Below are 12,226 nucleotides of genomic sequence, written 5' to 3'. Positions count from 1 at the left end.
AACCAATCAGTAAACGGAAAGCCAATGCAGACAGAGAAGTGTCCGATTTCGTTGTTTTTGTCAGCGTTGTTTTGACACGGACGGATCAAAATGATAAAGCCTGTTTAGTGGCACTGTATTTGATGGATAACCGTGCTTGTGGTGCGTTTTAATTGTGGGTAGGAAAGAGCATGCGAATCTGTAACTTTTAACTTGCTTGTGTTTGGACTCACACTACATGCTACTGTTTTTAGCATTTCAGCTAGCTGGCATGCCGTGAGTTTCTCTAGCCTGACAAAAATATGACCACTTGTCAAAGATGATCATTTGATACTGTGTGTTGAGTATTATTAGCTCTGCAGACGACCATCTGCACATTACTTGTGTAGTTTAATGCCAGAGATAATACTATATGCCTTATGCTGCTTTTGGCTGTTGCAGATCAACCCGAGCCGACATGGACTCCGTAGGGTCACATCAGGCTGGGCTCTAGCCTCCTCTTCGGTCCATGTAAACACTGGACCCAGACGTCTGGATTTCTATGACACAACCAATTTATGCACAGCTAGATTCTGTGGAATCGCACTTGGACGACCTCCCATATATGTTTTATCTAGGCCTGTTCTTTGTGAACGTGCTGATCCTGTACTATGCCTTTCTGATGGAGTACATAGTCCTGAATGTAGGGATTGTGTTTTTGCCCGAGGACATGGACCAGGCCCTAGTGGACCTTGGAGTTCTTTCTGACCCAGCCTCCATGCCCTATGACACGGACACTGAGCTGGATGTATTTGAAGGCTACCTCGAGTGACTAGGCCCCTTGGAACTGATGCTGATAAAACATGGGGCAGCAAAAGCACTGCTGGGCCAATGGGGACGGCCATGTATGCACCTCAGCAAATTTGAAAGGGTAAATGCTAACTTTATTCAGGTGTAAAATTATTGGTGCCCTCAATAATCTATTTTCATTTATTATAGGTTGTTCCTGCTCATAAAAAGGTAACCAGAGTGGAAGTGCTGCCAGCCACTTGTAGTGGCCGTCCATCAGGAAGATTATGCAAAAATGAATAAGCAAGTACCTGCTTATTTGTCGTTTCTTCTGCAAAGAAAGGATTAGACAATTCTCAGGCCTGGTGTAACTCCTCACTGCAAAGACCAATTGAAAATAATCTTAAGTTGGTTCTGTGAAATAAACTGAGCAATGGAGACATATAAAGGATGTCTAAATAATTGCTGCCAATTATTTAGACACCACTGTTGAGAAAAGTAACAGTGAGTGCTTTAGTTTAGGAAGAAAGTATTTTTATTTATATCTTAAATGCAAATTGCAACAGCCTTGCTGCTTACATGGAATATTTGAGATGCTTTCTCACAAAACTATTATAAACACTGAACATGACACATCCAGCTGTCATGAGCGTCTCCAGAGCCCTTTGGTCATCGGCTTACACAAGTAGACTTACACTCTGTTGTGCCAATTTGTTTGATTCACATTTGTTCTCAGCATGACTGTATGACTTTGTAAAATATTTTAAAATGGATGTTGCTTTCGACTGTTCATTGTCTTATTTTATAGCTGTCTGTTCTTTAGGGTTTCCTTTTAAAGATATTTTAATGTAGTTCTCAGTTATCATCATAAATAAGCACTTACATGAACAGAGGAACGCCCTGAAACCAATGGAAGCAGCTGTCCAGCAGATGTGTGTGAATTCCCTGCATGTTTCTCTGGTCATGCGTTATTTCAGAGAGTTGGTAAAGGCTGGTTTGTACTCAGGACTCAAATCAACACAGATGCTTCGTGACACACTTGACTGTCAATCAGAAAGCCTGCAGTAGTTGCTGTGCACCGCATCCAAAAAGTTACTTTGTCTCAAAGCATTGCGATTGGTTGATCCACAATGACTCAAAAATCTACAGAGATAAAAGACTTGGAAATGTTTGGGTTTGATTCAAATGACCCCTGCACAAGCCTGTTGTACTACTTTGTCTAACTGAATGCATAGATCAAAATGAAACATCCCCGTGACGCAACAGGACCCTGATGTGAGGCAGAAGCTCAAATGGTTCAGGTCTGTACCAGGATGCCAGTTTCAGATGAGCACTTCTCAACTCTGAAGTATAAACCAGCCTTTACAGTTTGAGAACTGTGACAAGCTCCTCTTGAGCTGAACTCACATCAGCTCTGTGCCACTGCTCATTGTGCAGTGAGTTTGAGGAGGAAAGCCATAATTTTCACAGGTATCATGTATTATAAAATGTAGACAGCATTCATATTTGGCATTCAAATAAATTGATCTTATTTATTTTACATTTTAGGTTTTTTTTTTTGTTTGAATGTCATAAAAACTGGCTTATGATTAGGTATAAATGTATAATGTCAACTTCACTACACTCACTAGAACAGAGCTGGCTCACATATGGGTATGACTCACTCATACTAGAACAGACTCCACTCATCCTTCATCTGCTTTTGGTCCCATATGCTGCTATTGTTGCGTTTTGGATTATGTTCTCAAAATGTATTTAATAAACTAAGGCAGTTCTATTGCTAACATGATATGACTATTTTTGTGAGTCACACTACAACTTTTGTTTCAATCTAAATGAAAAACTGCAAGAAGCTGTATTTTGTTTTGTTTTTTTTACATTAAGTAGTGTTATGTCACATAATGTCCACAAGAGGGCATTCATACATTTCAGACAGAAACAAAATGGACAATGAGTAATACCAGCCACAGCATAAGAAGAGTTTAACCTAACTTGTCTTTTGTTAGATTATCTATCATTAATGACAAGAGTATCATTAATATCTTTTAGTCCAAATTAATCTTCAACAACTTACTTAATGCATGCCAGAGTTGGATCAAAACCGAAAGCCAAATGTAAATAGATGAAGTTTAGCAAAAAAGTGAAGAGAAACAGTTTGAAAGGAAGTTGCTTTTAATACAAACTTGTTGATAAAAGATGTAAAAAGAAAAAAAAAAGAAAAAAAAAGGAGTATATACTTCACTGAGAATTGGTAAAAAATACAGCAAAAAGTCTTAATATAGTGTAACCCAGACAAAAAATAAATACATTTTAAAGTGCAAATGTGCATCAGTTTCTCCACACTAGAAGGTATCCATAATGCGGTGGTCCTGCTGCAGGAGTCTCTCAAACACCCCGTAAGGAATGCAGTGGCTCCACATCCTACAGTGATACAAAGCACAACACGAGTAAATCATTATAATACGTAACCGTGGCAACAACATGACATGCCAAACTCTCTCTTCACCTCAGAGATTTTATATGTTGACAGTTCTTCAGACTGCTCCCCAAACTTTGTGCTCCAATGTCTGTTAGCTTGTTGTACCTTATGCTGTTCAAACATAAAGTTGTTGTTATATATATATAGCACTTTAATGGTGCTGCTTGTCTCCATGGAGATTTCACTGCTTGCCTCGAGTGTTCCACAGTATGGCATTAAACTTATCAGATCCAGTTTGCATTTATTCAGATATTTTTACAGTTAAAAATATCTTGAAAACATGCATTCTTACTATGAGTCTGCCTGTAACGCACCACTGAACATTCTAGGCAAAGCAGTTCCGTGGAAACAAAAAGCCAGTCAGAGGTAAAGTATATGCAAAAAAAATTATTCTTACTCTAATTCGGTGAGAGCAGACATTTGAGGAAGTTCTTCAGCTAAACACTTCGCACCTTGATCACAAATGACATTGCTGTGTAGGCTGAAATAAACAAGGGTGGTTAATAATAGTACAGGCACATCTCAAAAACAGAAAATCTTGAAAAAGTTTAATAGTTATTGTTACTCATGTCATAAAGTCAAACACAGATTATATAGAGTCATGCTTTCAGGCTCTTATTTCTTGAAATTTTGATGATTATGCCTTACAGATAATGAAAAGTTACCAAAATTCAGTGTCTCGGGAAATTAGAATATTACATAAGATCAATAAAAAAGGATATTTTAACCAGAAATACCAGGCTTCTGAAAAGTATGTTCATTTCTATGCCCTCAATACGTGACTGGGCCTGCATTAGTGCGCAGTGGCTTGGAGGTGATCACCCTGTGGCACTGCTCAGGTGTAATGGAAGCCCAGGTTGCTTTGATCATGACCTTCAGATCATCTGCATTATTAGGTCTGGTGTCTCTTCCTCTTGATAATATCCCAGAGCTTCTCTATGGGGTTCAGGCCAGGCGAGTTTGCATTGAGACATCTTTACCTGTTACCTTTGGCTATGTGGGCAGGTGCTAAGTCCTGCTGGAAAATGAAATCAGCATCTCCATAAAGCTTGTCAGCAGACGGAAGCATGAAGCGCTCTAAAATGTCCTGGTAGATGGCTGTGTTAACTGTGAACTTCAGAAAAACACGGTGGGCCAACACCAGCAGATGACATGGCAGCCCAAATCATCACCGATTATGGAAACTTCACTCTGGACTTCGAGCAAAGTGCCCCTCCTTTTCTTCCTCCAGACTCTGGCACCTTGATTTCCAGAAAATATGCAAAATATGCTTTGGACCACTGAGCAACAGTCCAATTCTTTTTCTCCACAGTCCTGGTAAAATGCTTCTGTCATCCTCTCATTTCCCGTAAAGGCTGTGTCTGTGCGGAGTGGCTCTTGATGCACTGACTCCAGCCTCAGTCCACTTCTTAAGAAATTGGCCCAAATTCATGAATGAACTTTCCTTGGAAATCCTCTCAAGGTTGCAGCCAGCCCTTTTGCTGATGCACCATTTCCTCACACATTTTTTTCTCCCTCGTAAGTTTCTCTGAATATGCTTGAATACAGCACTCTGTGAACAACCAGCTTCTTTAGAAATTGAATAAATTTAGCTTTTGTGGCCGAATTTTTGGTTTTCATTATCTGTAAGCCATAATCATCAAAATGTCAAGTAATAAAGGCTTGAAAGCTTCACTCTATGTGTATTATAAACGGACCTGATTTACATAGTGCTTTTAAACATAACCAGTGCATTTTACATCATAGTACTTCCTTTAATTTTACCATGTACTTTTATATCTAAGTAATTTCTCAGTGGTCCAGGTAGGATCTATAGTGGTCCATGGGCTTATACTAGTCTATGTGCTCTTATACTTGTTCTGATACAGCTCAAGATTATTCTAAAGCTACTCAGGAAAGGTTCATTTCTGTCCTGTGAAGGTGACTTTTTAAGCATTGATACTTGTTCGAATGAGTATCTAATTCGATACTAGCTTTAATATCAATTTATATTTGATTTTTGACACTTTTGACAACCCTAATGCTTACACAATCACACAGGCAAGGTAGGTGAAGTGTCTTGCCCAAGAACACTATGTCAGAAAGAACTGATTATAAGAATTGGCCCATCTGAGCCTGTTTTGCCTGTTTTGTCATACATATATACGATGACGATAAACCACAAATGCTATATAATATGATTTTTAGATGTTTGTACCTTAGCCTGTCAAGTTTGGGGAGATTCCTCAAAGTGGCTGAGAGGGATTTTGCTCCAGTATCTCCAATAGTGTTCTGTGACAGACTGAACAAAATAAAACAGTACATTTTTATGTTAAACCTGTAATAAAGATATAATATGCAACAAAAGTGTCATATAAGACTCACTTTAGAGTTTCTAAGGAAGACAATGAAACCAAAGCCTTTGCCAAATGCTGAGCTCCGTCATCACCGATTTTGTTGTTCTCCAAACTAAAAGGGGAAGAGGAAGTGAGAAAATATGGCAATGCTATATTTGTAGACATTTAATCGGAGGGATATTTACTCTAAATGCTGCAAGTTATGTAGACCTGGCAACATCCTCCACAGCATTGGAAGAGCAAGTGGACCCTTCTCTGGACCAAGCCTAAGAAAGAAGGGAGTTAGTAAGACTGAACATTTGAAAAAAACATCTGCTATTTCTGTATTGCAGCTGCATTATTTTTTCACACTACTTTTGTAACGCTTTAACTTTGCTCTACTTGAGTTGTGATAGATTTTGTACGGGGGTGTATTGCTCTCACTCCCCCAAAAATATTTTGGCTCAGTATCACGTAATTATGTGATACTGAGCCAAAATATTTTTGGGGGAGTGAGAGCAATACACCCCCATAATTTTGAGTCTATTTTTAAGTCTTTTAATTGTCTCGTCATCATTGCCCTGGTAAAGAGCCTAAGTAGAAAATGTTTTAAAACTCTTTGGCTACAGGAAGGCTCATCCTGGGACTTCTGGTGTAACTTTGGTTTAGATTTTTCTTAAAAGTTTCTACAAGAACAGAACAATTGACAATCTTTCAGCAAAGAAAGAAGCTTGTGACTAAAGTAAATTCATATTAATTAGCCATCATGACCACAATAAAAATATACAATTCTGTTTGATGAAATAATCTCAGCTAATGACTTCCTCTACAGAAAGAAGAGGAACAGTGTAAGTGTTCATGCTGTGATGATTGTTCATAATATTTGCAGAATTATTTGTAAATGTCACTGGGTTCATAATGCCTATGTGAGAGTTCATAAGAGTTCATAATGCCATGAAACTAAGCTTGCATTTGAAGGATTTATGTCTGAGCAGCAGCAGCGAGTTGTACTTCCTGATAGAAAGCTTGGCAACGGTGGACTGATTTCACCTAGCACTTATCTTACCAGGAAAGTAAAATTTGCTGAGAAAATAGTCCCTCAACAAGTGACGATTCATGCCATGCAAGGTTAATCTTATTATTCTATCAACCCAGACATTCAAATCGACAGTCTGGTGTAATAATAGATTTGCTTAAGGTGTTTTGTGGAGCGGGTAAGACTGTTTTTAGTGGCAGGATAACTATGGAGACTGACATGCACTAGCCTAGCACCAGCGACCTCTGCAAATACAAAGACTGGATGGAATATTTAAAGTGTCTCCACATGTCTCCAACACTCTTGCTAACTAGGAAATGAGGTGCTATGTCCAAAATTCTGGATTATCCCTTTAATCTGTGACCTGTCTTGTTGTTTAGACCTCATGGATGTTAGGATGGAAACTCCTCTGTAAAGGGCTTCAAACCCCTGGACCACACTCACACCACACATCTCCGCTCTGCCCGGTCACACGCACACACATCACAGATTCATCAATTTAGACTCAACACATAACCCTAGATAACTCTTTAGCAGTTTATCTAATATTTAATCTCGAAACCCTTGACTAGAGAATACCACACTTGTTTCATATTCAAATGTTTTAACTTGGTCAATAAATATTCATAAACCACTATTTGCATTGGTGAATATTTCCAGATATGGTCACTGATATGGTACAAGAATTTACAAACCTTCAGCATTGTTAATAAGTTCATTTGGATAATTTGTCATACTGGATGGGTAACTTTTGTTGAGTGGTGCTTCAAAACTCTTCTAGTCAAAGCAACAACAACACTTTTTGGACCCTCTACATAAAAAAACGTACATAGGTCCGTAATATGAACATTAAAGTGCCTCTTTCATAGTTGTTCCCTCTTCACAACATTCATTTAAATATAATGCAGACTTAACCAGAAAACCAAAATGTAAAATTGAAATTAGTTTTACTGCCTTAAAAATAAAAAATCCTTGTTGATCGACAGGTAGGTGTTTTGAAAAGGCCAATAAGATTTAAGCATTTTATCTTAATTTAAAAGTTAGCGATTTTTACTCACTCCAGTTCCAAGCTTGTGTAGATCTTGGACTGCTGGTACTCCTTCAGCAAAGATGGAATTCATTTGGCTAGAGGAGAAACACCGCATTGTGAATTTAATTTTTATCATGTTTTCTCAAGTAGTTACGTGTGTCTGTGCTACTTTACCATTCAGAAAGCCTCTTGTTTGTATGGATGTCCACCAGCTTGGACAGATATTCAATATGACTGACTTGTGTTGCTTTAAACGGGTCAATGTTGAATTTGGACACCGCATCACGTAGGAGATCATCTTCATTTTGTTTTTCAAGATCCTCCCACAAGAAAATGACATCCGCAATGCAGGCCCTGGAAAACACTTTGGTCAGCGTTGTACAGCTAAACATTTCAGAATGGATTTCAGAGTTTCATAAGCCAGTACCTGTACGTTCCTATGGAGTCTAGTCCCACTAAAGATCTCAGCCCGGCGACTTGTATCCCACAGTCTTGCAGGTCTAAAGAAAATCTCCGTTCTTTGCTGTTTCCATGTTCCAGAATATTTTTGATGGCGTAACCATCAGCTGGACAGAGAGGTACTCCGTTGAATATAAGTTTTTCCGGAAGGTTCTTCAAAATATATCCAGCCAACTTAGAAGATCCACAACGTGTGAAAGATCCCTCGTACACAAAGTGACATAAGTCCAGGATTTGGGAAGGTCTAAGGTGACCAAACTGGAGGTATCTGAGATGGTTGATGAGTGTGTTCTGTTTCGTAACCACTGTTTTGTCTAAGTTTTTGGCGGGTTGGAGCCAGAGAAGTTCGTCTTGTTTCTGGAAAAGTAGTCCCACGGCAAAGCGTTGGGTTAGTTCGAATTCTTCTCTCTGCTGTCTCCTTCGTCCTTTAGAGCCAGTTTGGAAAGAGAGGATTTTTACAAACGCAGAGCTGTAGAAATAGAAAGGGATATTGTCATTTCTCTATGCAGCTCTCTCAATCACAGCGTACACTTATATAATAAGATTTATGCACTGCTTTTCCAAACCCTGACAATCTGCGCCATGTGCCCACATTCATACTAGACAGGGTGGGAGTGTCTTTCTTAAGAAAACAGTAACAGTTTGCACTAGAGCCACTATTGCGTCACTGTGGTCCCTGGTATTTCCAGCGGTCTCCTATCCAAGTACTAACCAGGCCCAAACCTGCTTAGGTTCTAGATCAGATGAGATCAGGCATTGACAATCAGGTATGATGGTGAAAAAACATATAATGTGCATACTTGTGAACTTTATTTTTGGAGAAATGGATGTCAAAATTATATAAACATAATTTGTCAGGTGAAAATATTCATCTGAGCAAAAAATTTATCGTAAATGTGGTGAGCCGAAATGCACATTGTTTGTATCATAACAACTTTAATTTATCAATAAGAAGAACAGATTTTTTAAAAAGCTGGACACTGAAGAAGTAAAGTTTAGTTATAGTGTCAATAATTGTGAAAAATTTCAGTAATCACTAATCAGTAACACAAACATTTTATATTGTAGCATTCCTATTTGAAGAATTCTTATTGTTATTCAGCTGTAATTTCTGTACAAAATCCCACTGTTTCTCCCACAAGGCACAATTTTGTCACTGAATGATGAGGGGTGAAGCAGTTAAAACAGAGACTCACCGATACCAGTACTTGTATCAAATATTGGCTCTGATATCGAAAAATGTCCTGGGTCAGGTATTGGTTTCATAATATCGATTCAGCCAATACCCTGGTTGGGCCTTTTATTGGATCTAATAACACTATTTACATGCAGATTTTGGCCTAGAACGGCATTTTCCATCCCCTACAAGGGTACAGTTTAATTTAGGGTATTTGCAGATATTTAAAGTCAAAGTACTGTTATCGGTATCTGAACTGAAAAAGTTGGATCAGTGTATTCTTAATTAAAATGACGCTAATAACAATATCTGCGAGCTGTGATGTTGATTACTGAGAGAAATTCAAAGGACAACATCAAACAACAACATTCAACTGAACTTCAGGTATGCCTTTGTTAACACAACACTAAAATTAACATTCATTACTTTTCACACGATACTTAGATTGCATAGAAAACATGAGGAAGTCTAATGTCATAACAGGTTTTAATTACATAAGATGACCTGTTTATTCTTACCTTGACAATGACAAATTAATCGCCGCCAGGTAGCTCTGCAAAAAAGGATTGGCCCAAGACAAAATTTCATGGCCCAAATTTTCCACACCCTCTATCTCTCTGGTTTTATCATCATCTGTTTTGCACTCTTCTTTTTCAGTATTCGATCTCCTCCCGGCGTGAGTAACGTTTAGTAGCCCAGTCTTGAGTCCTGCCTCCCTAGTTCTGCACGATATGGAAAATTCACCTGTGATTATTGAAGTGTTATTTTTGACAGTTTCCCAGGCCAGGTGACTTAGCTCCGATATCAGTCCATTCTCCTTTTGCGATCTCTTCTTCCTGTCTGTTCTTCTTTGCCTTTTTTGCGATTTGCCCCTTGTTCGAATTGCATTGCTTACATTAACTTCCTCTACGGATTCCTTGGCTGATAGTGTTTCATCATCATTCAAACTGTTCATTTTCAGACGTAGCACCTGATAGCAAATCTCGGTCAAAGTTCTCGGTAGATCTTCCAAATCCGGTTGGTGTTCCAATAGCATGCACGCTTGTCGGCATATACCAGGATTCCAGCATAGAAGATTGAGATAGTCACAGTTTTGCAAGCTCTTCATGGTGGACTTTTGGACTTCCGGATCGGGAAAGTATTTCATGATATAGGTCTCTACATCTGAGGGTGAAAATCCCGAAATTTCCAAAAGGTCGTCCACTTTTCGTAGCAGCTGGCTCGCGCTGCCCCTTGGTCTAGATGAAAGGAGAAGGGAGCAACCTGGAAGTACCAATCTTTGCAGAATAGCAGAGTATAGCTGTCTGATTGTAAAAGAGTTAGAGTTTCTGTCTTTTTGTAAACAACTGGCAACATCTTTTTCTAAAGGTTGAACAAGTAGCTCGAATTCTCGCAGATCTTCAAAACCGTCAAACATGATAAGGACGCGTTTTGGGGAGGCAAGGATTTGAGCGAAAACAGCATCGGAGTTTGAGCATGAAGGGGTGAAAGAGGAAAGATGGAGGAGGAGTGTTTCGAGGCTGTATTTCGGTTCGGTTACGGTGAGGAATCTGCCGTCCAAGAGGAACACAAAGTCAAACTGGGGGAGGCAGTCCTTGGACCAGTCACGGCAAAGTTTCTTGATGCATATAGTTTTTCCAATCCCGGCTTTCCCCACGAGCAGGTGGAAGGTTTTAGAACGGCTTCCATGGGTTTGCTCAAAAATCTGAAAGAGAAGATAAACAGCATGTGTTGAAAGCAAAATGTCAGTACTAAGCACACATTGTAAAAGAACTAAATGGAGAAAACATCCTCATAAATGCACATTTTGTTGTTTTGTTTAGCTCAGATCTTCTAAAAGTTAAAGGAAACATATGGTATACGTTAAAGCGGTGTAGCTTGCTCAAAGTTGTATTTCAGTTCAATCATATCATGCATATTTGAGTAATCCTGTATTTGAGTGCTCAGAAAATGTCTATTTGTACCTACCCCCTATCTCTGCCCTCTACACTGTTGTGCAAATTCTCCTATTACTATGCAAATGGTAAGAATTAAAGAAACACTGCAACATCAGACAGTTTCTTCTTCTGCTTCCAGTGGCACAGGTCATACAGAGTACAGGAGCAGTCTGCACATTTTTCATTCATTCATTCATTCGTTCATCTGGGGTCAGCGTGGGACACAGATACGTGCATATTTGCAACTAGGCAAAGGTTAAAATAGAACGAAACAAATGTCCCAACTTTCACTTCTTCAGTGAAGTGATCAGTTTCTTCATAACAACATAAAAACAAGTAAAGAACCATGTCTTGCAAAATCGGTGCTGCAACATAAAATGTAACTTTCCATTATAGCATTTACCTGCGAATATTCATAAAAGTGAGACTCCAGGTCATATATGTGGGGTTTTAAAAAGTGTTTTTGTTTTTTTGGTGAAACGTCATTATTCAGAGCCCAATGGACCTACTTCTGTTTTTAAGCTAAGGCAATACTGTTGTTTACAATGAAGTGTGAAAGTGAAAAATGTGATCTACATACACTACCGGAGAAAAGTTTGGACACAGTTTTTCATTTATTTCTCTTGCAAAGGGTGACTACTTTAAGCATTTGAATATAAAACTTAACTTTTTTTTCTTTGCTACATAAATTCATATATCTTATTTCATATTTTTGATGTCTTCTGTGCATATAAGAATAAAATACTGAATGAGAAGGTGTGTCCAAACTTTTGACTAGTAACATATGTTATAGTTGAATAATACCCGAAAAAAAAGTGCACTATGTAACTTTTCTGAGTGCGGTTAATCACCTATTGCCTTCATGGACACATTTATCTGTAATGTTCCACAGAATGACATTTAACACGCTGATCTGGCATTTATTCAAATCCAAGTGTTTTTATTACCAAGAAAATACCACTGTGAAAAACAGGTTTAGTGTCATACCATCACACCAGGAAAAAACACACACAAAAAAAACAATAATAATTTAACCTGGTCATTTA

General features: G+C 38.5%; 2 protein-coding genes across 8 annotated transcripts; one reads left to right on the top strand and one right to left on the bottom strand.

Moving 5' to 3' along the window:
• The first annotated feature begins 14 nt into the window (after nt 1-14).
• dexi (Dexi homolog (mouse)) lies at nt 15-1,530 on the top strand. Of its 7 annotated transcripts, none has more exons than XM_020919933.2 (3): nt 15-141; nt 421-889; nt 958-1,530. In XM_020919933.2, the coding sequence occupies exon 2, from the start codon at nt 521-523 to the stop codon at nt 788-790; it is 270 nt and encodes an 89-aa protein (XP_020775592.1). In that variant the 5' UTR covers nt 15-141; nt 421-520; the 3' UTR covers nt 791-889; nt 958-1,530. The 7 variants fall into 7 exon arrangements, with proteins under 7 accessions (XP_020775592.1, XP_020775593.1, XP_020775594.1 ...); XM_020919934.2 differs by having other exon boundaries at nt 22-154; XM_020919935.2 differs by having other exon boundaries at nt 29-158.
• A 1,371-nt stretch (nt 1,531-2,901) lies between these two features.
• Nucleotides 2,902-11,016, bottom strand: ciita (class II, major histocompatibility complex, transactivator; the record flags this gene model as incomplete). The annotated part of the gene is given in 11 exon segments (XM_055166522.1): nt 2,902-3,168; nt 3,254-3,337; nt 3,624-3,707; nt 5,424-5,507; nt 5,591-5,674; nt 5,748-5,828; nt 7,636-7,646; nt 7,648-7,711; nt 7,785-7,961; nt 8,035-8,535; nt 9,762-11,016. Coding segments are annotated over 11 exon segments (2,504 nt in total), but the record flags the coding sequence as incomplete, so codon positions are not given.
• Nucleotides 11,017-12,226: the final 1,210 nt, after the last annotated feature.

This window comes from Boleophthalmus pectinirostris, unplaced genomic scaffold, assembly GCF_026225935.1.
Source record: "Boleophthalmus pectinirostris isolate CB_2022bp ecotype Guang Dong unplaced genomic scaffold, ASM2622593v1 HiC_scaffold_823, whole genome shotgun sequence".
Classification (NCBI taxonomy): domain Eukaryota; kingdom Metazoa; phylum Chordata; class Actinopteri; order Gobiiformes; family Gobiidae; genus Boleophthalmus; species Boleophthalmus pectinirostris.
Note: the sequence above shows the minus strand (reverse complement) of the source record. Positions and strands in the feature narration are given on the sequence as shown.

Bases quoted from the DNA above. Each gene is read 5' to 3' on its own strand.
- dexi (XM_020919933.2), top strand. From the start codon at position 521: ATGACACAACCAATTTATGCACAGCTAGATTCTGTGGAATCGCACTTG.